Below are 22,570 nucleotides of genomic sequence, written 5' to 3'. Positions count from 1 at the left end.
TCGATCTTTAATGAGGCTAATGAAGGGCTAAGGAATAGTGATAGAGGGACTGATGGGAATGAAGATATGGGGGTAGACATTATGGTATCTGAGGTGGAAGCCAAACTTGAACAGCTTAACGGAAGTAAATCGGGGGACCCGGATAATCTTCATCCTAGAATATTAAGAGAATTGGCGAGTGAAATTGCAAGCCCGTTAGCGATGATTTTTAATAAATCTCTAAACTCGGGGGTTGTACCGTTTGACTGGAGATTAGCTAATATAGTTCCTATATTCAAGAAGGGGAAAAAAAGTGACCCGGGTAACTACAGGCCTGTTAGTTTAACATCCGTAGTATGCAAAGTCATGGAAAAAATTTTAAAGGAGAGAGTGGTTACGGACCTTGAGGCCGATGGCAACTGGGACAAATTACAGCATGGTTTTACGAAAGGTAGATCGTGGCAAACCAACCTGATCTCCTTCTTTGAGAAAGTAACAGATTTTTTAGACAAGGGAAATGCGGTGGATCTAATATATCTTGACTTCAGTAAGGCATTTGATACGGTACCGCATGAGGAATTACTGGTTAAATTGGAAAAGATGGGGATTGAAATGAAAATCCAGAGGTGGATAAGGAGCTGGTTAAAGGGGAGACTGCAGAGGGTCGTATTGAAGGGTGATCTGTCGGGTTGGAGGGGGGTTACCAGTGGAGTTCCTCAAGGTTCGGTTTTGGGTCCGATTTTATTCAATCTATTTATCGCTGACCTCAGAACCAAAAGTAGGAGTGGGCTGATAAAGTTTGCGGATGACACAAAGTTGGGAGGTATTGCCAATTCGGAAAAGGATCGGGATATCCTTCAGGGAGATTTGGCTGACCTTGTAAACTGGAGTATTAGTAACAAGATGAAATACAATAGTGAAAAGTGTAAGGTTATGCATTTAGGGATGACTAACAAGAATTTTACTTATAAGCTGGGGACGCACCAGTTGGAAGTAACGGAGGAGGAGAAGGACCTAGGAGTCCTGGTTGATCGTAGAATGACTATGAGTAGGCAATGTGATGTGGCCGCTAAAAAAGCTAATGCGGTCTTGGGATGCATTAGGTGAGGTATTTCTAGTAGAGATAAGGAGGTGCTGGTCCCGTTATATAAGGCGTTGGTGAGACCTCATTTGGAGTATTGTGTGCAGTTTTGGTCTCCCATGTTTAAGAAGGATGAATTCAAACTGGAACGGGTACAAAGAAGGGCCACTAGAATGATCCGAGGAATGGAAAGCCTGTCGTATGAAAGGAGACTTGAGGAGCTCGGTTTGTTTTCCTTAACCAAAAGAAGGATAAGAGGAGATATGATTGCACTCTTTAAATATATCAGAGGGATAAATACCAGGGAAGGAGAGGAATTATTTCAGCTCAGTGCTAATGTGGACACGAGGACAAACGGATATAAATTGTCAGTCAGGAAATTTAGGCTTGAAATTAGACGAAGGTTTCTAACCATCAGAGGAGTGCAATTCTGGAACAGCCTACCGTGGGAAACAGTGGGGGTGAAGGACCTCTCTGGCTTTAAGATTAAGCTTGATAAGTTTATGGAGGGAATGGTTTGATAGGATAACGTGATTTAGTCAATAGGTCAATAACGTGCCACCACTGGTAATTAGTACCGAGGGTCAATGTTGGGATATTGAAAGTCTTTTTCCTGAGTGTCTTGCTGGAGAGTCTTTCCCGCATGCTCGGGGTTCAGCTGATCGCCATATTTGGGGTCGGGAAGGAATTTTCCTCCAGGGTAGATTGGCAGTGGCCCTGGAGGTTTTTCGCCTTCCTCCGAAGCATGGGGCAGGGGTCGCTTGCTTGTGGATTATCTGCTACTAGAAGTCTTTAAATCATGATTTGGAGCATTCAACAGCAGAGTCAAGGGAGAGAATTATTTCAGGAGTGGGTGGATCGGCTTATGTGGCCTGCATCTTGCAGGAGGTCAGACTAGATGATCATAATGGTCCCTTCTGATCTTGAATTCTATGTTTCTATGATTATTCAGCCAGTCACTCAAATAAGCAAGTTTGTTTACATTTGCAGGAGATAATGCTTCCTGCTTCTTATTCACAATGTCACCTAAAAGGTGAGAACAGGTGTTTGCATGGCACTGTTGCAGCCGGTGTCACAAGATATTTACATGCCAGATGCGCTGAAGATTCATATGTCCCTCCATGCTTCATCTACCATCCTGGAGGACGTGTCCATGCTGATAGCAGGTTCTCCTTGATAACAGTCCAAAGCAGTGCAGACTGACACATGTTCATTTTCATAATCTGAGTCAGATGCCACCAGCAGAAGGTTGATTTTCTTCTTTGGTGGTTCCAGATCTGTAGTTTCTGCATTGGAGTGTTGCTCATTTAAGACTTCTGAAAGCATGCTCCACACCTCGTCCTTCTAAGATTTTGGAAGGCACTTCAGATTCTTAAACCTTGGGTCGAGTGCTGTGGCTATCTTTAGAAATCTCACATTGGTACCTTCTTTGCGTTTTGTGAAATTTGCAGTGAAAGTGTTCTTAAAAAGAACATGTGTTGAGTCATCTAAGACTACTATAGCATGAAATATATGGCAGAATGAAAGTAAAATAGAGCTGGAGACATACAAACTTCCCCCAAGGAGTTCAGTCACAAATTTAATTATCACATTATTTTTTTAAAATGAGCATCATCGGCATGGAAGTATGTCTTCTGGAATGGTGGCCGAAGCATGAAGGGGCATACGAATGTTTAGCATATGTGGCACGTAAATACCTTGTGATGCTGGCTATAAAAGTCTCATGCAAATGTCTGTTCTTATTTACAATGTCACCAGAAAGTGAGAAGTGGGCATCTGTATCTCCTGTAAATGTAAACAAACTTGTTTGTCTTAGGATTGGATGAACAAGAAGTAGGACTGAGTGGACTTGTAGGCTCTAACATTTTGCGTTGTTTTGTTTTTGAGTGCAGTTATGTAACAAAAAAAAACTATGTCTGTAATTTGCATTTTCACAATAAAAAGATTGTACTATAGTACTTGTATGAGGTGAACTGAAAAAACCCTATTTATCATTTTACAGTCCAAGTATTTGCAATAAAAATAATATAAAGTGAGCAGTGTACACTTTGTATTCTGTATTGTAATTTAAATCAATATATTTTAAAATGTAGAACACATCCACAAATATTTAATAATTTTCAGTTCAATAAATTTCGATAAATGTCTAGGGGTATAATTGAAACGTGATAAAATTGAGGAAAGGAGAAACTTTCAGGTTGAAGCTCAGGAAATATTTGATAAAAGTGAAATTTGTGAGATTCTGGAAATAGTTTCCTCCAGAGAAATGGAGAAAACTTCATACCTGAGTGGCAATATTTAGAGCAGGAATAGATAAAATTCTGAGCTTGGATGCACAAAATGAATTAGGTATGTAAGTCCCTAGTTGAGGCTCCTAAATCACAGTGTGAGGCTCCACAGAGATGCACAGGCCCCCTGACAAATCCTGTAACATGATGTGCTAAAAAAGGAGCTAATTCAGCACCCTTTCATTCCAATATCCATCAATATTTATTAATTGGGACCTAATTGGAAGACAGGTAGTTAACAGAGTGTCAATTAACTGAGTAGAGCTATAGCTGAAGGGCTAATTGAAGGGGAAGCCACACCAGCAGGTGTGGTGAGGTTTTATAAATTGACAGTAGCAAAAACACTAGAAACAGTGCTTCTATATCCTGGGAAATTTCCCAAAATCTGGGAATTTGTGAGTAAAATGTTTCAACTTGGGAAACTGGGAATTTTCATTCAAAGCATTTTACTCTCAAATTCCCAGATTTTGGGAAATTTCCCAGGATATAGCAGCATTGTAAAAAACTTTATCTGGGAATTTTTCACCAAATTTGGGAAATTTTTAGTGCTAGGTTGGGAAAAGTTGGCATCACAATTTAGAAGCACTGACTGGAGAGGAGGTAGCCTAAAGACAGGCAGGAATGGCTACCAGGGCCGGCTCCAGACCCCAGCGCGCCAAGCGCGCGCTTGGTGCGGCGTCCAGCGGGAGGACGGCAGGCGGCTCCGGTGGACCTCCCGCAGGCATGTCTGTGGGAGGTCCACTGGAGCCGCGGGACCAGCGGACCCTCCGCAGGCATGTCTGCGGGAGGTCCACCGGAGCCGCGGGATCTGCGACCGCCAGAGCACCCCCTGCAGCGTGCCGCCGTGCTTGGGGTGCCCCAAATCCTAGAGCCACCCCTGATGGCTACTACTGCTGCTTTCCCCACAGGCAAGTGGGGAAGCTGGCTATGGACTGTAAACAAAGGAAGGAATGTGTGCTTGCCTTAATTTGCATTTAAACAGTAAACAGAGTCAAACTGGAAAGGGAAACAAAGGAAATTCAAACAGGTGAAAAAGCAGCAGGGAATATCCTTTGACATAGAGTCTTTGACTCCTGGGTCTCAGCTGAAAATGGTGTTCAAGAGGCGAGACTGAAACTATAAAAAGGAGGAACAAACACTCTCCCTGCTCATCACATTCTCTGCACTAGAAGAGACAAAGGAAGCAACCATTGGACTCTGGAGGAGGGGTCCTGACCTCCACTCACCTGAGATGTGAGCAGGGCTGCCCAGAGGATTCAGGGGGCCTGGGGCAAAGCAATTTTGGGGAGCCCCCTTCCATAAAAAAAGTTGCAATACTATAGAATACTATATTCTTGTGGGGGCCACTGTGGGACTCAGGGCCTGGAGCAAATAGCCCCACTTCCCTCCCCCCTCCCCCCTCTGGGTGGCCCTGGATATGAGAAATCCTTATTAAAACTCCTTCTCCCACTTAGTGGGGGAGGACTTGAACTGGGTATCTCCCTCATCCCTTTGAGTACCCTAACCACTGGGCTGAAAGATACAAGGGAAGCCAGGCCCCTCCCTGGGCTCCTTGCAAACATGGCATAGGTGCCTAACACCAAAGAGGGTTTCTAGCAAAGGATGAGTAGCAGGGTTGGGTACCTCCCTGCAACCTGGACTTAGGTGCCTGTTTCTGTGAGAAGGATCTTTCCTCAGCATCTTTCCTCAGCATCTCCCATGAGCTAGCTTAGGCAGTTCTCTGCCTAGGGTGCTGGCTTTTGTGAGTCCCATTCTAAGGTGCCCGTCTCTCCCCATACTTTGAATAAGAACCTAGGCACCTCTCTCAGACTTTGGGAATTGCAATGGTTTTCTGGGCTCCAAAGAGTTAGGTGCTGTGACACTGAGCCATACCTAACGCCGTTTGTGCATCCAGGCCCTAGAGAATCTAGTGTTCAGGAGCATCATGCCCTGTCTTCTAGTCACAAGATGTGACCTGACAGGTCTTTATGTCGAGTTTCTCTGGTTCACTGATGTGCCTGAAGTTCCTAGATTCAATTTGGCATCTGTTACACATTTCAGAACCGGACTGCTAGGCTTGTCCATTATAAATAGTTAGCAGCAGTAGTACTTGGATGCTGATAATAGCTTATTTTTACAAATTACTTTTTAAGACTCTTTCCAATTATAGTGTCTTGATTTTCATAACTGAAGCCCAGAGAGAAAAGAAACAGGAAGTTCTCGGTTAGTGTCTAATGAAATGCTCATTGGAACCCCATTTTGAGAAGTCTGAAAAACAAAAAATAATGTACAAGGATATGTTATCACATACTGATAGAGCCAATTTCCGTTTGGTGATGTCGCTGTACCTTAGTTTGACAGCTGCTTTCTCACAGATCCAGAAGTGCTCCTCTGTGCTGTAGTAGTTATTAATTTTCTCTCCATATAGGTAGCCACAATTATAGGATGGATACAAGTAAATCCTAGAAAATAAAGCATCATTTATTTTATTATGTCTTGAGATGGGCACTCTGTGCATGTATTTGGGGTGCTGTGTATTCACCAGTTTCCATGAGGTAAGTAATCTGCACCTGCCCTACAACTGGTTCAGATTGCTTTCCCCTCCAAGTCAGCTGAGCTGTACCAGGCAATGTATAGAGGAGCCAGGCCCAGCTTGCCACTGCTTCTTGTCCACTCCCTCCTCACCCACACAGAACAGGAATTAGCAGGACAGGCTGCAATTTGGACCTAAATATTTAAAACTCACCAATTTTCTTTCACTGGTGAAAGAGCTGAGCCATCCTCCCAATACCAGCTGTTATTTCTGGATTTATGTAAACCAATCCAGTAATATTGTGTTTTGTCTCTTGCAGGTACATGGTTCTGTGAGGAAATCACAACATTATTTCCAAAAAGAACTCAAGTTTTTTATCTTTCATAATTTGTGCATGTTAAAAAATAACTAATGTGAATCAGTGACAGGAGAAATTCTGGCCAGTGGCATAGCATCCACCCTTCCTGATCTGCATTACAGGACTGTTCAAGTGTCTCAGACCAATGAACTGTTGCAGGACAGATGTAAGAATCACCTCTCTAGCACCAGGGAAAGGTATTTAGGTGTCTAAAGATGCAGATAAGCACCCAGTAGGTTTTTAAAGTTCCTAGCTCCCACTAAAATCAATGGCAGTTAGGTGTCTAGGTACTTTTAAAATCCATCTAGGTGTCTCTCTGAACCTTCAGGCATCTAACTAAGGGCAGGTCTACACTAAGGGTGGGGGTCGAACTAGGGTACGCAAGTTCAGCTACGTGAATAGCGTAGCTGAACTCGAAGTACCCTAGTTCGAACTACTTACCCGTCCAGATGCCGCAGGATCAAAGTCCGCGGCTCCAAGGTCGACTCTGCCACTGCCGTTTGCAGTGGTGGAGTTCCGGAGTCGACCGGAGCGTGCGGGGAGTTCGAACTATCGCGTCTAGATTAGACACGATAGTTCAAACTCCGAGAAGTCGAACTCACCGTGTCGACCCGCACGGTAAGTGTAGACATACCCTAAGTGAAAGCAGATAGGCAAAGATATTTGAATGTAGAGCTTTACTATCCCATTAGGCCTTTACACTGATTTCAAAATATGATTTGATTGGGCCAGATGAGATGTCTGTCTATCTCCATGACTGCATCCTGAGCAATTCCTGAGAGATGCTTCAAATGTTCATGCTGTTTCCTTTCTTCATATGCAATTTCCATCCCAGTCTTATTCTCTGTTCTTCCTTATGTCTCCTGAAGAGCCTGGTTTAGCCAACAAGGACATTTTGCTCCCTTAAAAATGACGACCCAGTCAGATATTTCTCTGAGCCAGGGAATTGCAGCTGAGGTCCAAGACTGTCTAGCAGGGTTATGGGCCATAGCGGTGCCAGTGATCTTCCAATACCTAACCAGTGAAGCAGAGACAGAAGCTCTCTCCCCTATCATTTCCTACTCTTTTCTCTTTCCCTCTTAGTGTGTGTGTGTCTTGTTTTCTCTTAAGCAAATGCAGGATCAGAATTTAATGACAGAACTGAAGATCTGAGAGTTCTCACCTAAAAAAGACTTTGCTCTCTCCCCTATCTGCCCCCAGACATTCAATGGATGTTATTTGAGAGATTTTTAAGGAAGAGTTTTCCGTTAGAAAGTCTCTGTGCAAGTAGAGACAGAGGGAATAAGGGACTTTTTGTATAATGAAGATGTACTTGGTGGTTGTGTATGCATTTAATAGATGTTGAAAAGGCATTTTCTGTGTAATGTTGTACAAGGAAGGAAAGTGAGATCTTGGTAACAAAACAAATTACAGTTAATGTGGAGTCAGAAGAAAAGTAACAAAATGGGTAACTTACCCTTTTTAGCAACCCAACCTTATCCAGTCCTCACAACATATTCCTTGCAATAGGAGATAAGGGTCTGGTTCCCTATTTTTCTGCACCTTGTGTTGTTATTTACACCAGGGTATAGTGGGTGTAACACCTACCAGATCAGAATGCTGTCATTTGATGGCCATTTTATCCCAGTGTAAATGAAGGCACAAATTTCAGAACCATGGTGAATCCAGCTCTATGGAAGTGTGAAAATCCTTCCCTTGAATCCTGCTAGCACCCAGAAGGGCAGAAAAAATGTTATCCCCATAGCACTGATCGACCCTGCTCATTTAAGCACCCAGAAGGTGGTATCCCCTGGTGGAAAACCCATTGTTCATAACCACAGCAGGATCTGAGAGATGTGTGTCTATTCTTTGCTTCTGGCAGTTCATCTGTTAGTCACTGGATAAATAACCATTAGAACTTACTGCCAGAAGCAAAGAATAGACACTCTGGGGATAATGAGGCAATGGACCCATAGTAATCAACATGTAATTAATCTTTTAGGGGCTTCTGAAAAATTACATAGAGATAAAATAAAACAGGCTGGGATAGGGACCATACCAGCTTATCCTGGTCTTTTAGTATGAGAAGGGTGGAATTCTGTAAGGAACAGAATTTCTGGCTCTCTACCCATGACTTCTTCTGCACTGAAATGTAGAAACAGGTGTCGCCTCTCATCCATTGCCAGTTTGCAGGGCAGAGTGTACAACTGGGTCCTACAAAAGAAAGAAATTATCTCTATTTTCATCTTAAGCATTTCAGCAGAAAATACAGGATCTGAAGCCATGGGTTTGAGTGGGCATAGATGTTGCAGAGTTGTAATGGATGTGACACTAATCGTCCATGAGCCAAACTGGAGTCTCTCACCAGCTTGTGTGAAATGAGCTGCCAAGTCTCAATTCTATTAATGTATGTCATGATCTCCATTGAGAAGTGGTGGATTTTTCATTGCTGAGAAATTAAAAACCCTGCAGTAGAGAGCGTTATTATCAGGAGTCACCAACACATCTGCTACACATAGTCTTACAAGTTATTTTCCCCTCAGCATATGAGCAGGGTACAGTCTGAAGGAATACTACACAGTTGGGATTTTGAGGGAGGTTCTTTCTGACAGCTGTTACAAGCAGCCAGAGAGTTTGCTCTTTTTCTTAATCTCTGAAATTAAAGTCCATTCTTGGGGCAGGGCTACCTCCTGGGAACCTGTGATTAGTGTGTGGGCTCAGATTCCTGAAAGCATGGATTGCCTGCATGCTGTTGTGACCACCTCTGTTCTGGGTGTATATAGTGTGAACCAAGCAATTGCACTAAGGAAATATGCAGACTCTTGGTCATTGATTTCTCATCCAATGGGAAACTGACCGACCAGGCCCTGAAATCTGCTTTCAGTCAGCAACAATATATTTTAGTGAACAATCCTGCAATAAGCAACAATGAGTCCTGTGGCACCTTAAAGACTAACAGATGTTTTGGAGCATAAGCTTTTGTGAGTGAATACCCACTTCGTCAGACACATGACCTGCAATGGCTACAGAATGGGGATTGACAAGGTTATGAACTGCCAGGAACAAGCCTGTTCACATCTCAATAGATAAAATCACTATTGGTCCGAGTGTCCTTTATGTAAGACCCCTTTTACCCCTATGGAAGTGTAATGGGCCTTAAAGAGAGTGTAAATGGCTGCCCTAGCAGTGTAAAGAGAATCCCGTCCTATGCTATCAGATAAGGATGATCACTACATAACATATCTAAAGCAAAACTGCAAAAGCAAGGAAATGAAGAGTCAGAGCACCTAACAGTGAATACCCTCTACTCCTCAACCCAGAGAGTCACCTCACCACGAGAGCAACGACTTTACAATACAGACATCACACTGCAATCTTTACACTGCCCCAGGAGGGATCCCAGCCTTCCATAATCCCCTTTCCAAACTCTCTACCTCTACAAACAGACCTGCCTTTCCCCAAGCACACGCCCAGCTATTCCTTCTGCATAATTCTGGAAAACTACACTTACTCCTGTTTCATGAACAAGCAGTTTCACAAAAATTCTTCTTATGAAAATAGCCTCTCCTTTGTCAAACATCTTTCTCCCACAAATGATGCTGGACTAGAAAAACCCATTCCTGCCCACATGTGTTAGAGCCCCGTTTCAGAGAGGTGGCACATTACTAGGGGCATGTGAAAGTGGGACAACTATACTGCTCTCCTAACATGATCAAAAGCAGACCTGGTGAAAATGGAACTCAATTGTCCTTTTCAAAGCCAAAGCATTTCCATGCTTTCCACTGGAGAACCATTGTGCTTAAGGATCTATTTATAACATTATTTTCAGTCCTTCTTCCCATGTGGGAGCTGCGGTTGCTGAGTTGTGTGGGATTACAGTTCTGAAAGTTATCAATTTGAGTCTCACGCACCCTCCATTGGAACCCTACCTCCAGTGTGGTCAGACATGGTGCAGGCTACATCACTCCCTTGTGTACTGCTGGCATGAAAGCTGATGTCCCTTCACCATGTTGGCCCAATGAGCCCTTGGCTTTGGCTTCCCATATCTTAGACTACTAACCTCCATTGGGCAATAGAGCCAGTATCTGAAGTTCATAAATAGGACATTTACCCCACTTCTCCAGGGTTCTAGGCATCACAATCTGATCTTTTCACCCCTGCTTATTTTTTTACTGGCTTGAAACCAAACTCCCCAGTTCCACCCTGGAGGTTCCATAGTGAATTCACTATAGGAGCCATCAATATTGCTCCTTAATTGATTAAGGAGGGCACCACTGAAAAGAGCTAAGTAAATAATTGTGTGTGTGTGGGGGGGGCCTTGCTCAGCATCTGAAGCCAAAAAAAAAAAGTCTACAAAAAAGTTCAGTAATTTTCAAATCAGTATAGAACTCTCTCACTGAAACAAATTCACGTGGGTCAAATGAAACAAAATTTCAAAATTAAAGTATATTTAATAACTAAATTTTGAAATGGTTCAAATGAACCATTTTGATTTAGTTGAATTTTTTCCTAATTTTTTATTTCGTGGAATCCTATCCAAAGTTCTCAAATAATTTTGCTCACCACTTTGGACATTTACTATTCACTAAAAACATTGCCTAGTTCAATGCTGAATAACATGAAGTACTCTTGCTTCCCCACTGACTGAACATGCTGCTTCTTTTGCAATTCACTATCCTCTCCCAGTCCCAGAGAGACTGAATGAAAATTGAACCTTAATCCTCCACACTGTTCTGCAGACCACTAAGCAACATCTCAAGTGAACAGTTACCATCTGATGATGTTCTATGGCCCATGTGAAATCAGTTGGTTAGCAAAAATCCAGTTATTACAAGGCAGCTGTCTACATCGCAAAAGCATCACAATAACTGGCATCAATTATCTGGTTTCTTAGCAATTTCAACACAGAAGAAAAAGATTGACTGGATCATGAAGGAGGAATTCTCTTGTATCTCACCTCCCCACTAACTGCACACACTTAGTTGTGTTCCTTTCAATGCAAGGGCAGAGTTAATGAATAGGGATGTTGTGAGAATCGGATGGGGGAATTGTACAACCATTGCCCAACCTTATCTATTCTGGAATAAAGGACAGGAGATTGTTTGCATAACAATCCTATTTACCATTATTCTCATTATTTTCATCTCCTTTAAGACACAAACGATTTTTCATGTCTTGCAGTCTTTTTGAAAAATTTGTTTGCAGAGTTTCCTGGTTCCTCGTGAGGTTCCCAATTTGTTTCTGGAAGTCACTGGAAACCTGAAAAACTGAAATTCACAAAAGCATTTTCCATTCTGATCATTTACAAATCAAAGTTATTCCTGTCTTTGTCCTCTTAATTTTAGCGATTCCATTCATCTGGTTTAAATGTTGTGCCTTATTTCATGTAGTAATAATTAAAAGTGACATCACAGATATAGTGTAATTTTTTTCTATTAAAAATAGAGCCTTTAACCTTTTTGTCACCAATGTGTATCCAATGCAGATCAATATTAACCAAAAGACATCCCTCCTGAGAAGTGTACAGTATAAAATGAGTTAGTGGATGTCACTCCAGTTCCTAATGGGACATGTTTCCACATCACAAAAACCACCACCATAACTGGCACAAGACGGCTTCTCTTTGGCAATTTAAGCAGAGAGGCCAAGGAGTGAATGGGCTACAGTGATTGTCACTTGTAGCATTAATACTACTCTGGAGCAGAGCCAAGGTAACCATCCATTAATTCATGAGTGTGTGTCTGGAAAATGTGCATTATCACTGCCCATGCTGTATCTTTGCAACAGTTAAATCATCAACTTCAGACTAGAAAAGATGGATATCAATCTGGTATCTTTTACAAGCACCAAATTAGTTAATAAATATTGATACTTACACACAATCCCAAGGGCTAACATCCCTAGTAGCAATGCCAAGCACAGTATGAGGAAAGTCAAGGCAGCCAGACGCCATGTGGAGGATGAAGAGGGGACCCCTGGAGGAACAGCAGAATGAAGTCCAGACCAGTAAAATAAATAAATAAATATATTCACACACGCTTAGTGCTTTAACAGAGCCAATTTCACAAAGCTGAAAACAATTATGAGCCAAATCAGGTGGGAGGAAGAATTTAACTTGAAAAATGTGAATGAAAATTGGGAATCTTTTAACACTTAACTAGATGCCCACAAATGTCACTCTGACAGAGAAGGCTGTGCTGGTTAAAATGCCATTCTGGGGATGGACGCACAGACGCACGCATGGACGGATGCACACAAAAAATGGAATACAGGGGAAGCTGATAGTAATGAATATAAATCATTGTGAAATAATGTATCGCTGTGTTCACACCCTACACAGTATTGTAATAAGGTTTATACTAAATATGCCTTGTGAAACTGACAGATTGTACCACCCTTCCAGGGTGCCACCTGATGTGTTGGGGCCCCACTGAGCCCACCCATTCCATTAACCTGGGCTGCCTCACCCTGTCCTGGTTCTCGTGCGTGCGCACACACACAGGGACACACCCAGGTGTAGAATCACACAGAGTCTGTAATCAGTTCTGTGTGGGAAGACTCGGCTCAGAGAATATACCAGCACTGTGGTTCACACATCCTCTGGAGTTTAAACCCAAAATTATATTGTCTTGTGCTGTAGAGAGATCTATACAGCATAAGCTCATGAAATTCTCCCCTCCCTCAATGTAGAAATGAAATTTGCCCCTCCCATTATGAATTGCATAAACTGTGTTTTAGAATAAATAAAAACAAGTTTGTTAACCACAAAAGGTAAATTTTAAGTGACTATAAGGGATAGCAAACAGAACAAAACAGATTACTTAGCAAATAAAACAAAACATGCAAACTAGGCTTAATACATTAAAGAAATTGACTATAAATAGTAATTTCTCACACTAAGTGTTGTTTTATGCAGGTTGTAGAGTTTCTTGAAGGTAAACTGCACTGCTTGTAGCTTAACTCTCCAGGTATACCCTCCACCGGCTGACCTGTCTTGCCTGGGCTCAGCCTCTACCTCCCCCAGCTTAGTTCCTTTGTTTCTTCAGATGTTTTCAGTAGTCTTCCTTCTTGGGTGGGGAGGCAGTGGAAAAGAGCCAGATTAACTCACTCTCCAGCCTTAAATAGGATTTGCATATGGCAGGAATCCTTTGTTTCCCAGGCTGACCCCCATCTCCTTCCCGTGGAAAAGTTCCATCATTTCCAGATGGAATCCTTTAGCAAGTGACATGATCACATGACCCTGAAGTGTCAAAGCAGCATCCCAGGAGACTTCAAAGAAAGGAGGGAAATTAGTATCTTCAAAGTCCTATTGTCCTTTCTAATGGCCCATCCAGGCTGTTTGCATATTGTGGGGTGGACATTCCCCCAGTTGAAAACAGTTAAAATTACATCAATATTTCTAACTTCAGATACAGAAATGATACCTAATTTGTATGCATGTAATCATATGCAGGAAATAACCTCTCCAACTGGGGGTAATGTCAGAAATTTAAAAACTCTTTTGATCAATATCATGGCAAAGTGAAGTTATAAACATAAGATGAGATCATGACTAAAAGTATCTTTTCCAGGGAAGTCTGAGGAAAGTATCTTTTCCAGGGAAGTCTGTTCCTTAGAGACAAAGGACAAGCTGACACCACAGCCAGTTGTAAACAAGGCTAACGGACCATTGCCTGCTAAGTGGCCATTCTTTGCCAGGAAAGGGGGCAGGGGCTAATAATCTACATTTTAACAAAGACATAGCATTGAGTTCCCTTCCACAAGGCCTGTTGCCTTGCTCCCAGCTGGAAATTCTTCTCAAAATGGGGGACAGGATTATAAAATGAAAGGGCAGACACCCCAAGGCACCCATTCTCCTTCACTTCTTTCTGTCATTCACTGAATAAGAAGGAACAATGGAAGCAGCCATTCCACAGAAGAAAGGGCCCTGACCTAAGAAGTTTGTCCAGTAAGACTTTTGGGAGCAAGTGGTGACAGAAACTTTGCTTTGAATTTAACATTTAAGTTAGACACTAGTGTTTTCTCTCTATTTTTCTTATAACTGTTTCTGACTTTTATACCTCATTACATATAGTCACTTTGTAGCTAATAAATTTGTTTTATTCTTTTATCTAACCCAGTGCATTAGAATCGAGATGTCTGGGAAACTCCAATGTGGATAAAATTTGTGCATATATTTTCAAAATAAAATGGACTTTATATGAATTTGTATTGTCTAGGACAGGGCTGGGCAGTACAGAACATATATTTCTGGGGGACGGAAAAAATCTAGGCCTGGGGTTGTGCTGGGGTCACTCTTCAATATAATTAAGATGTGGCTAGCTGGCTGAAGCACACCCGCAGACATAGCTACAGCAGCAAAGCATTGTAAAGGGCATCCCAGGTTAGAGGGCAGGAGTGACACAGCTACTCATTAATCTGGATTCTACATTGGATATGTCACAATCAGAAGTTAGGAATTCCAGAAAATTGATAATGAAATAGAAATAGAAAGCTGGCTAGACCATCGGGCTCAATGGGTAGTGATCAATAGCTCAATGTCTAGTTGGTAGCCAATATCAAGCGGAGTGCCCCAGGGGTCAGTCCTGGGGCTGGTTTTGTTCAACATCTTTATTAATAATCTGGATGATGGGATGGATTGCACTCTCAGCAAGTTTGCAGATGACACTAAACTGGGGAGAGAAGTAGATACCCTGGAGAGGGGGATAGGGCCCAGAGTGAGCTAGACCAATTGGAAGATTGGGCCAAAAGAAAACTGATGAGATTCAACAAGGAAAAGTGCTGAGTCCTGCACTTACGATGGAAGAATCTCATGCACTCAAAGGTGAAAGTAAGCCGGTACAGCGTACCGGCAAGAGCCAGTACGCCGTACCGGACCGCTTCGACTTCCACGGCTGGGATTTAAAGGGCTCAGAGCTCTCCACGGCCACGGGCAGCCCAGAGCCCTTTAAATCTCGGCCGCGGCTCCGGCAGCAGGGCTGGGGCCAGGATTTAAAGGGCTCGGGGCTCCCCTCAGTGGCAGGAGCTCTGGGCCCTTTAAATGCCTGCCCCAGCCCCGCAAAGCTCGGGGTTCCCCCTGGCGGCCAGAGCCCCGGGCCCTTTAATTTGCCCCTGTTCCCTGGGGGGCTCCCAACCACCTCTGCAGCTGGGAGCCCCTGGTTGATTTAAGGGCTCTGGGTCTCCCAGCCACAGCTGGTTACCCAGGGCCTTTAAATCTTGAGAGACCTCGCCTCTTCCAGATGAGGCCATGCCTATTCCAGATGAGGCCACGCCTCCCCTCAGGACTCCAGCAGTACCGGTAAGTCCTGTAAGTTACTGTCACCCCTGCATGCACTGCTATAGGTGGGGACCGACTGGTGAAGCAGCAGTTCTGCGGAAAAGGATCTGGGGATTACAGTGGACGAGAAGCTGAATATGAGTCAGCAGTGTGCCCTCGTTGCCAAGAAGGCTACCGGCATATTGTAGGAGCATTGCTAGCAGATCGAGAGAAGTGATTATTCCCTCTATTCGGCACTGGTGAGGCCACACCTGGAGTACTGCGTCCAGTTTTGTTCCCCCTGCTACAGAAGGGATGTGGACAAATTGGAGCGAGTCTAGCAGAGGACAATAAACATGATTAGAGGGCTGGGACACATGACTTTTGAGGAGAGGCTGAGGGAACTGGGCTTATTTACTCTGCAGGAGAGAAGAATGAAGGGGTATTTGATAGCAGCCTTCAATTACCTGAAGGGGGATTCCAAAGAGGATGGAGCTAGGCTGTTCTCAGTTGTGGCAGATGACAGAACAATGAGCAAAGGTCTCAAGTAGCAGTGTGGGAGGTGTAGGTTTGATATTAGGAAAAATGATTTCATTAGGAGGGTGGTGAAGCACTGGAATGGGTTACCTAGGGAGAGGTGGAATCTCCATCCTTAGAGGTTTTTAAGGCCTGGCTTGACAAAGCCCTGGCTGGGATGATTTATTTGGTGTTGATCCTGCTTTGAGCAGGGGATTGCACTAGATGACCTCATGACGTCTCTTCCAACCCTAATCGTCTATGAAGCCATGGGACACATGTAGAAATCTATGGAAGCAGAGTTAAGGACTGTGAGAAGGAATTTTTAAAATATATTATGAACAAAATGAATCCTGACAATGGTATAGGTCCATTGCTAGATGGAAATGATAGAATTATCAATAAAAATGCAGAAAAGGCCGAAGTGTTCAATAAATTTGTGTTCGGGGAAGAAAACAGATGATGCAGTCTCATCATATGGTGGTGATAGCACTCTTTCCATTCCACTGGTATCTCTGGAGAATGTTAAACAAGCTACTAAAGTTAGAACATTTTAAAAATCAGCAGGTCCAGATAACTTGCATTCAAGAATTTTAAAAAGGCTGGCTGAGGAGCTTGTTGGACCATTAATGTTAATTTTTATTAAGTCTTGGAGTAATGAGGAACTTTCAGAAAAGTGGAAGCAAGCTAATGCTATGACAACTTTTAAAAAAAGAATAAACCCAGAAAATTATAAACTTATCAGCCTGCCATCAATTCTTGGCAAGATAATGGAGTATCTCATATGGGACTTGGTCAATAATGAACTAAAGTATATTAACATAATTAATGCAAATCAGCATGGGTTTATGGAAAATAGATTTTATCAAACTTAATTTTTTTTTGAGATTACAAGTTCAGTGATAAAAATAATAGGATTGATATAATGTACTTTGCCTTGTGTAAGGCATTTGACTTGGTGTCACACTGCATTTTGTTAAAAAACTAGAATGATATAAAATTAACATGACACACATTAACGTGATTAACAACTGGCTAACAAATAGGTCTCAAAATGTAACTATATAGCATTTTTATTGATGACCTGGAAGAAAACAAAATCACTGATGAAGTTTGCAGATGATACAAAAATTTGGGGAGTGGTAAATAATGAAGAGGGCAGGTCACTGATTCAGAGTGATCTAGATACTTAGTAAACTGGGTACAAGCAAGCAATGTATTTTAATATGGCTAAATATATCATCTGGAACAAAGAATGCAGACCATACTTTGATGATGAGGGACTCTGTCCTGGGAAACAGCGACTCTGAAAGAGGTTTGAGAGTGTTGGTTGATGATCAGCTGAACACAACCTACCAGTATGATTCTGTGGCCAAAAGAGCTAATGCAACCCTGGGGCCATAAACAGTGGAATCTCGAGTAGGAGTAGGGAGGTTCTTTTACATCTATATTTGGTGCTGGTGAGACTGCTGCTGGAATACTGTGTCTAGTTCTAGTGCCCACAGGTCAGAGAAAAGTCAGGAGAATGATTAAAGGACCAGAAAACCTGCTTAATCTATTTAGCTTAACAAAGAGGAGGTTAATAAGGACTTGATTTCAGGCTGTAACTATCTTATGTGGAACAAATATTTAATAATGGGCTCTTCAATCTAGCAGAGAAAGGAATAACATGATCCAATGGTTGGAAGATAAACTAGACAGATTCAGCAAAAAACAGCGAGGAATCTTTTTCTCCCCAAATAAATTTGTTAGTCTCTAAGGTGCTACAAAGACTCCTCATTGTTTTTGCTGATACAGACTAATACGGCTACCACTCTTAGACAAACTCAGACTAGGAATAAGACATACATTTTTAATGTTAGCATAATGAACCATAGGAACAATTTACCTAGGGTTGTGGTGAATTCTCCATCACTGACAACTTTTAAATCAAGATTGGGTGTTTTTCTAAAAAATCTGCTCTAGGAATTCTTGTGGGTATGTGAGAAACAAAGACACTGAGCCTGCTTCTGATACTGAGTGGTCTGCTTGGAAAGAGCTGCAGCTACACAAGGTTCCAACAGAGACTCTTCCACTGCAGGGGCTACAGATGGTCAGCACAGATCCCAGAGTAGGTGGGATCCCCACTGCAATCTATCTGCAAAGCTCTTATGGAGCCCTAGGTAGAGATGAATGCTAGGAACTTTACCTGCCCCAACCAGGATAAATCCTTCACAGGCCACAGCAGCTGCCCTTGCTGGTGAAGAAAGTTGCTTCCCCTTTCTATGATGCATCATCCCCCCCTCTCTCTCCAGACACCATCTAGACCCCCTTAAGTGGTTTTTGTTCTTCTTAAATGACAATCTTTGTATTGGCAAAATATTTTCAAAGCTGGGTTTCAATAGAAAGGATGTAAAGAGTAGAACGTTAGAGCAGAATTCCCTAAACAGAACAAAGGATTAGAAATGTATATGAAAAAAGAATCTCATCTGCTGTGACACTAGCTAGGATAAAGTTACAAGGACCATTGATCCTCATGCTTCAGGGCATGATCACCAGCTAGGTTCAGGAAGGTTGCTATTTTGCTGTCTTATATGAGTTGTATTCTTTTAATCTGCTTTAATGAGTTTAATGTAATGTTCCACTAATTATGCTATTTGATAACAGCTAGGAAATAAAGAAAAATCCAATGATAAAGATTTTAACTTGCATCTCCAGCTCCCAGAAATGTATGTTTACACAGACATCACAAATGGAATAAGATGTCAAACCCTCAAACCCTTTTGAAGAGAACCAAGATGTTACAACTCAATTTTATGAGCTCTTTGATTGAATATACACTTGAATCAGATCCTCAGTTGGAGTAAATTGGAATGATCCAATTAAGTCAGCATAGAGACACCAGGTTTTGACCAGTTCTAGCTACAAGTGAGTTAACTCCCCAATTACAATCCAGTTCCAATTTGGAGTCTGTATGGGACAGTAACTGTGTGCCCAGTTCATATTAACAAGGCTGAAGACCCTGTTAAATCCAGGTTAGTTCCCATCTTCACTTCAAAATAGAACGTTGTTTTAACCAGTCTTGTAAATGGGCCTCCCTACATGGCTGTTTTTGTAATGTAGACAGGCCCATGACCCACATGTTCTGAAAGAGAACCTGGCCCTGTGAAAAAAAGACAACATGCTGTAGTGGAAAGAAACAAAAGGGCTTTCTGAAATGTAACAGCTTTCATCTTAGCCAATATCCCATGTAATTAACTGCACATGTGTTTTTAATCTAGCTATATTTCTAGTCTCCTTATTGAGCCAGGTCCCTGTCATCCTGGTCTGCCTGCTTGGTGCTGCTCTGGCAATGCAAAACAGGAAGAAAGTCTACTTAACCATCTACATGGGAATCCCCATAGTAGGGAAATCCCTAGCTAGAGTAGCCAACTCCATACCACCTAGCCATAACATAAAGCAGGTGTCTAGGACATGACGGAGGAAGGGGACATGGCAAGAGTGCCCCTGCACTCCAGTGATCACCACTTGTGAAGGAGCCCCTTGGGCACTGTTGTAACCAGGCATAATTTAGAGCAGGCCTGAGGCTGCTCTAAATTATGCTGAAGGATGAGGCAGTCTCTAAGTGTGTGTCTTCATCTCTAGGGCACACCTGTTATCTAGTTGCAGCATCACAGAGGACTTTGGCTATCATACCACCTCTGGTGATTGCTTCTTTGGCTGCAATGGCCAGTCCCAGCCAATGTCTTCTCTTTAATCCTCTGTCTGGGTCTTCTGTAGCTCAGCCCTCTGGCCAGGTCACATAAGAGTTCATTGTCTTCCAGAGTAGCACAAACAACCTCAAACAGATCCTTAAACTAATTGCCCTTCTGCTCCTCTCAACTTCTCTGTAGTTCCCTTGTTTGCCTTCACTCAGGGCTTTCCATGAAGAAGCCTAATCTGCTCCTATATTATTCTTCCACCATTGTACCATAGTTGTTAAAACTTACCCCAGAACTTTTCACTGCTGGACAGACATACCTTCTCTGCAGGCTCTTCCACAAAGTGAGCTCCCTCAGTCTACTTATAAGGCCTAGTTCCACCCAGTTGGCCTCAGGATTAGCAAACAGCAAATGTGGCTTAAACTCCCTTTTATCTTCTCCCCGCAGCTGCACTGAATGGAGCTTTGGCACAGCTGAGGATCTGGCCCCTTATATTTACTTTGCAATTTTTGTTTTTACTCTCTACCCAAGGCAAAATAAACATTGCTTATATTAAAGATACCTATGGCTCTGCTTCTCCTCCAACATGCACTGGTGTTAATCAGGATTAACCCCACTGAATTCAATGCAATTAGACTGCTGGAAAGACACAACACAGTCAAGTTCCTGGAAGTGGTTATGTTAGGTGTTGGACTGCTTTTCTTGGCATGCTGAAGAGAAGGAGGTTCACTTTAAATCTCAGAGGAGACTGGGTTGGCAATGAGGGAACAGACCCACAGAGTTGCAAATAGGGTAGCCAGACAGCAAGTGTGAAAAATCGGGGGAGGGGGAATAATAGGAGCCTATATAAGAAAAAGACCCAAAAATCAGGACTGACCCTATAAAACTGGGACACCTGGTCACCCCAGTTGCAAAGCCTTTCTCAAAAGATGCCGTAAAGAAGCTGGCTGCAATTGGGGTGTGTCCAGAGAGCACTGAAAGATCTGTGTTCCGGCTTACAACATCCTCCTGGGGGCAGAGTATTAAATCTTCCTTTAAAGCTCTTGACATTGGTCAGTATCAGAAACAGAATTTCTTTCTTTCTCTTTCTCTCTCCAGCCTAGGCTCTGGGCATTTTACAATACTTAGATGGCCCAGATCCTTCACTGTGTTGTGACTAGGGTGACCAGATAGCAAGTGTGAAAAATCAGGACAAGGGGAGGGGAAATGGGGGGTGTAATAAAGTTCTATCTAAGACAAAACCCCTAATAATTGGGACAATCTGGATAAAGTCGGGACATCTGGTCACCCTAGCTGTGACCCCCTATGCGCTGCACCTTTGGGATACAGTGGCATAGCTAGCCCAGGAGGATCATACCAGTGCAGTAGCTCTGCTGTCAACTCCCCTCCCTATGGCTGGTGTAAAGCAGTGGCTCTGGAAAAGAAGGCACAGCTAGGGCTTCCCTGAACTCTGGAGGTCCCCAACTACTGTAATGACCATTTATGGTCACTAGCTGCAGACACAAGTTGGAGCAGCCTTCAGACTGCTCTAATTTATACCAGAAGACTAGCCTGTATGTAAAGACAGAATAAACTAACATCTTCCCTAAGGAGGTACAGCCCCAAGTTGAAGACTAAAGGCATCACAACTGGTGCCCTCAGAAATTTAAGCAAAAAGAGGAAAAATCATTTGCAGTTTGATTCACTTAGCTGAATGCAAATCGTGCTGCAGAGGACAGGATGCAGGTTTGTGGTCTGAATTGGTCAGGGAGCCAGAGCAAACAAAATGTCAGGTTTGAGAGTGTTTTATTTAAATAATCTCTCATTCGTTGTTTAAGGAAAGGATCCATGAATCAGGTTTGTTTTTTGAGGAATGTTTTTCTTACACTTACTAATGTGCTCTGGTGTATTTTTTTTAAAGTGACCTATGACAATGTAAAGTGTTTCCCCCTTCTCTGGCGGTGTTTCCCCTCTCACATGGAGATGCCACAAATGCGCCATACCGTGAAAGCAAGTTATCATTTGTCACCAAATGTTACAACCTCCCATGAGAAAGAAGCAACCTGAAGCCGGTCAGACATGAAAGAGAACAAAGATTCTCGTTTCCCCATGGACCAGAGTTTGGCAACTGTAAAATCCTAACCTAGGGCCACATCATCCCATGGATGATTCTACAGAAATCCCCACTGAATTCATTATGAACTGATGGCACAATATGTCCTCGAGATTGTCAGACTCTGCTCTAGAGCCTGATTCTCAAACACTTACTACCTTTCACACTGCTCATTCCCATGGGTAGTCTTGTGAAAGTCAATAGGATTACTCATGGTAAAAAATACTACTTTCAGCCATTAGTGTTCACAGGATTGGTTCCCTATATAATAAAATGATACAGGGAGGGATATCTCCCTCCATGCTTTGAACAACACTGTGCATGTTTCTCCACTAATATCAATAAAACAGGACAAATTCACCACTGGTGTGACTCTACTGAGAAGGATGGAGTTAAAGGAGTGAATTTGGCCCATTCTGCCTAATATTAGGTTGAGAGCACTTCCCTACCCAGCTACTTTAAGCACAACTAAAAAGCCCCATAGAAATTGTACCTTTTTCCTCAGGAGCGGCAGGTTTTGGGATATTTTCCAGTGCATAAGATTTATTAAATTCCAGATCCGCATATGTTATTTCTTCTGTCATAGCTGGTGAAGAGTGAAGCTTATATTTCAAGACAAAAAATTAGAGCATGTTTGAGGTTCTGCAGCTATTGAGTGATGGAAAAGATCTGCTGTTTTAGAGAGGGCTCCTTTTTAATGCAATACAAATGAGGCAACCCGGATATCAGAACAGAGCAGCCCAGAACTTCCTATAACAGGATGTTACGAAAGAAAAATGTTCCCTTTTGACCGAGAAATTGTCCCTCTCTCTTTCTTCCTCTGTCTCCC

General features: G+C 42.6%; 1 protein-coding gene across 1 annotated transcript in view; it reads right to left on the bottom strand.

Annotated features, from left to right (window-relative positions):
- LOC123361735 (C-type lectin domain family 12 member B-like) overlaps positions 1 to 22,325 on the bottom strand; it is a 28,995-nt gene extending 6,670 nt beyond the window's left edge. The window contains exons 1-6 of the mRNA XM_045001856.1: positions 22,235 to 22,325; positions 12,074 to 12,172; positions 11,321 to 11,464; positions 8,257 to 8,411; positions 6,074 to 6,189; positions 5,676 to 5,789 (exon numbers count right to left, since the gene is read on the bottom strand). Coding sequence (XP_044857791.1) covers positions 5,676 to 5,789; positions 6,074 to 6,189; positions 8,257 to 8,411; positions 11,321 to 11,464; positions 12,074 to 12,172; positions 22,235 to 22,325 — 719 coding nt within the window. The remainder of the gene's footprint in view (positions 1 to 5,675; positions 5,790 to 6,073; positions 6,190 to 8,256; positions 8,412 to 11,320; positions 11,465 to 12,073; positions 12,173 to 22,234) is intronic.
- Positions 22,326 to 22,570: the final 245 nt, after the last annotated feature.

The sequence above is a fragment of the Mauremys mutica genome, chromosome 1, assembly GCF_020497125.1.
Source record: "Mauremys mutica isolate MM-2020 ecotype Southern chromosome 1, ASM2049712v1, whole genome shotgun sequence".
In the NCBI taxonomy this organism is placed as follows: domain Eukaryota; kingdom Metazoa; phylum Chordata; order Testudines; family Geoemydidae; genus Mauremys; species Mauremys mutica.
This window is presented reverse-complemented; position numbering and strand designations above follow the sequence as displayed.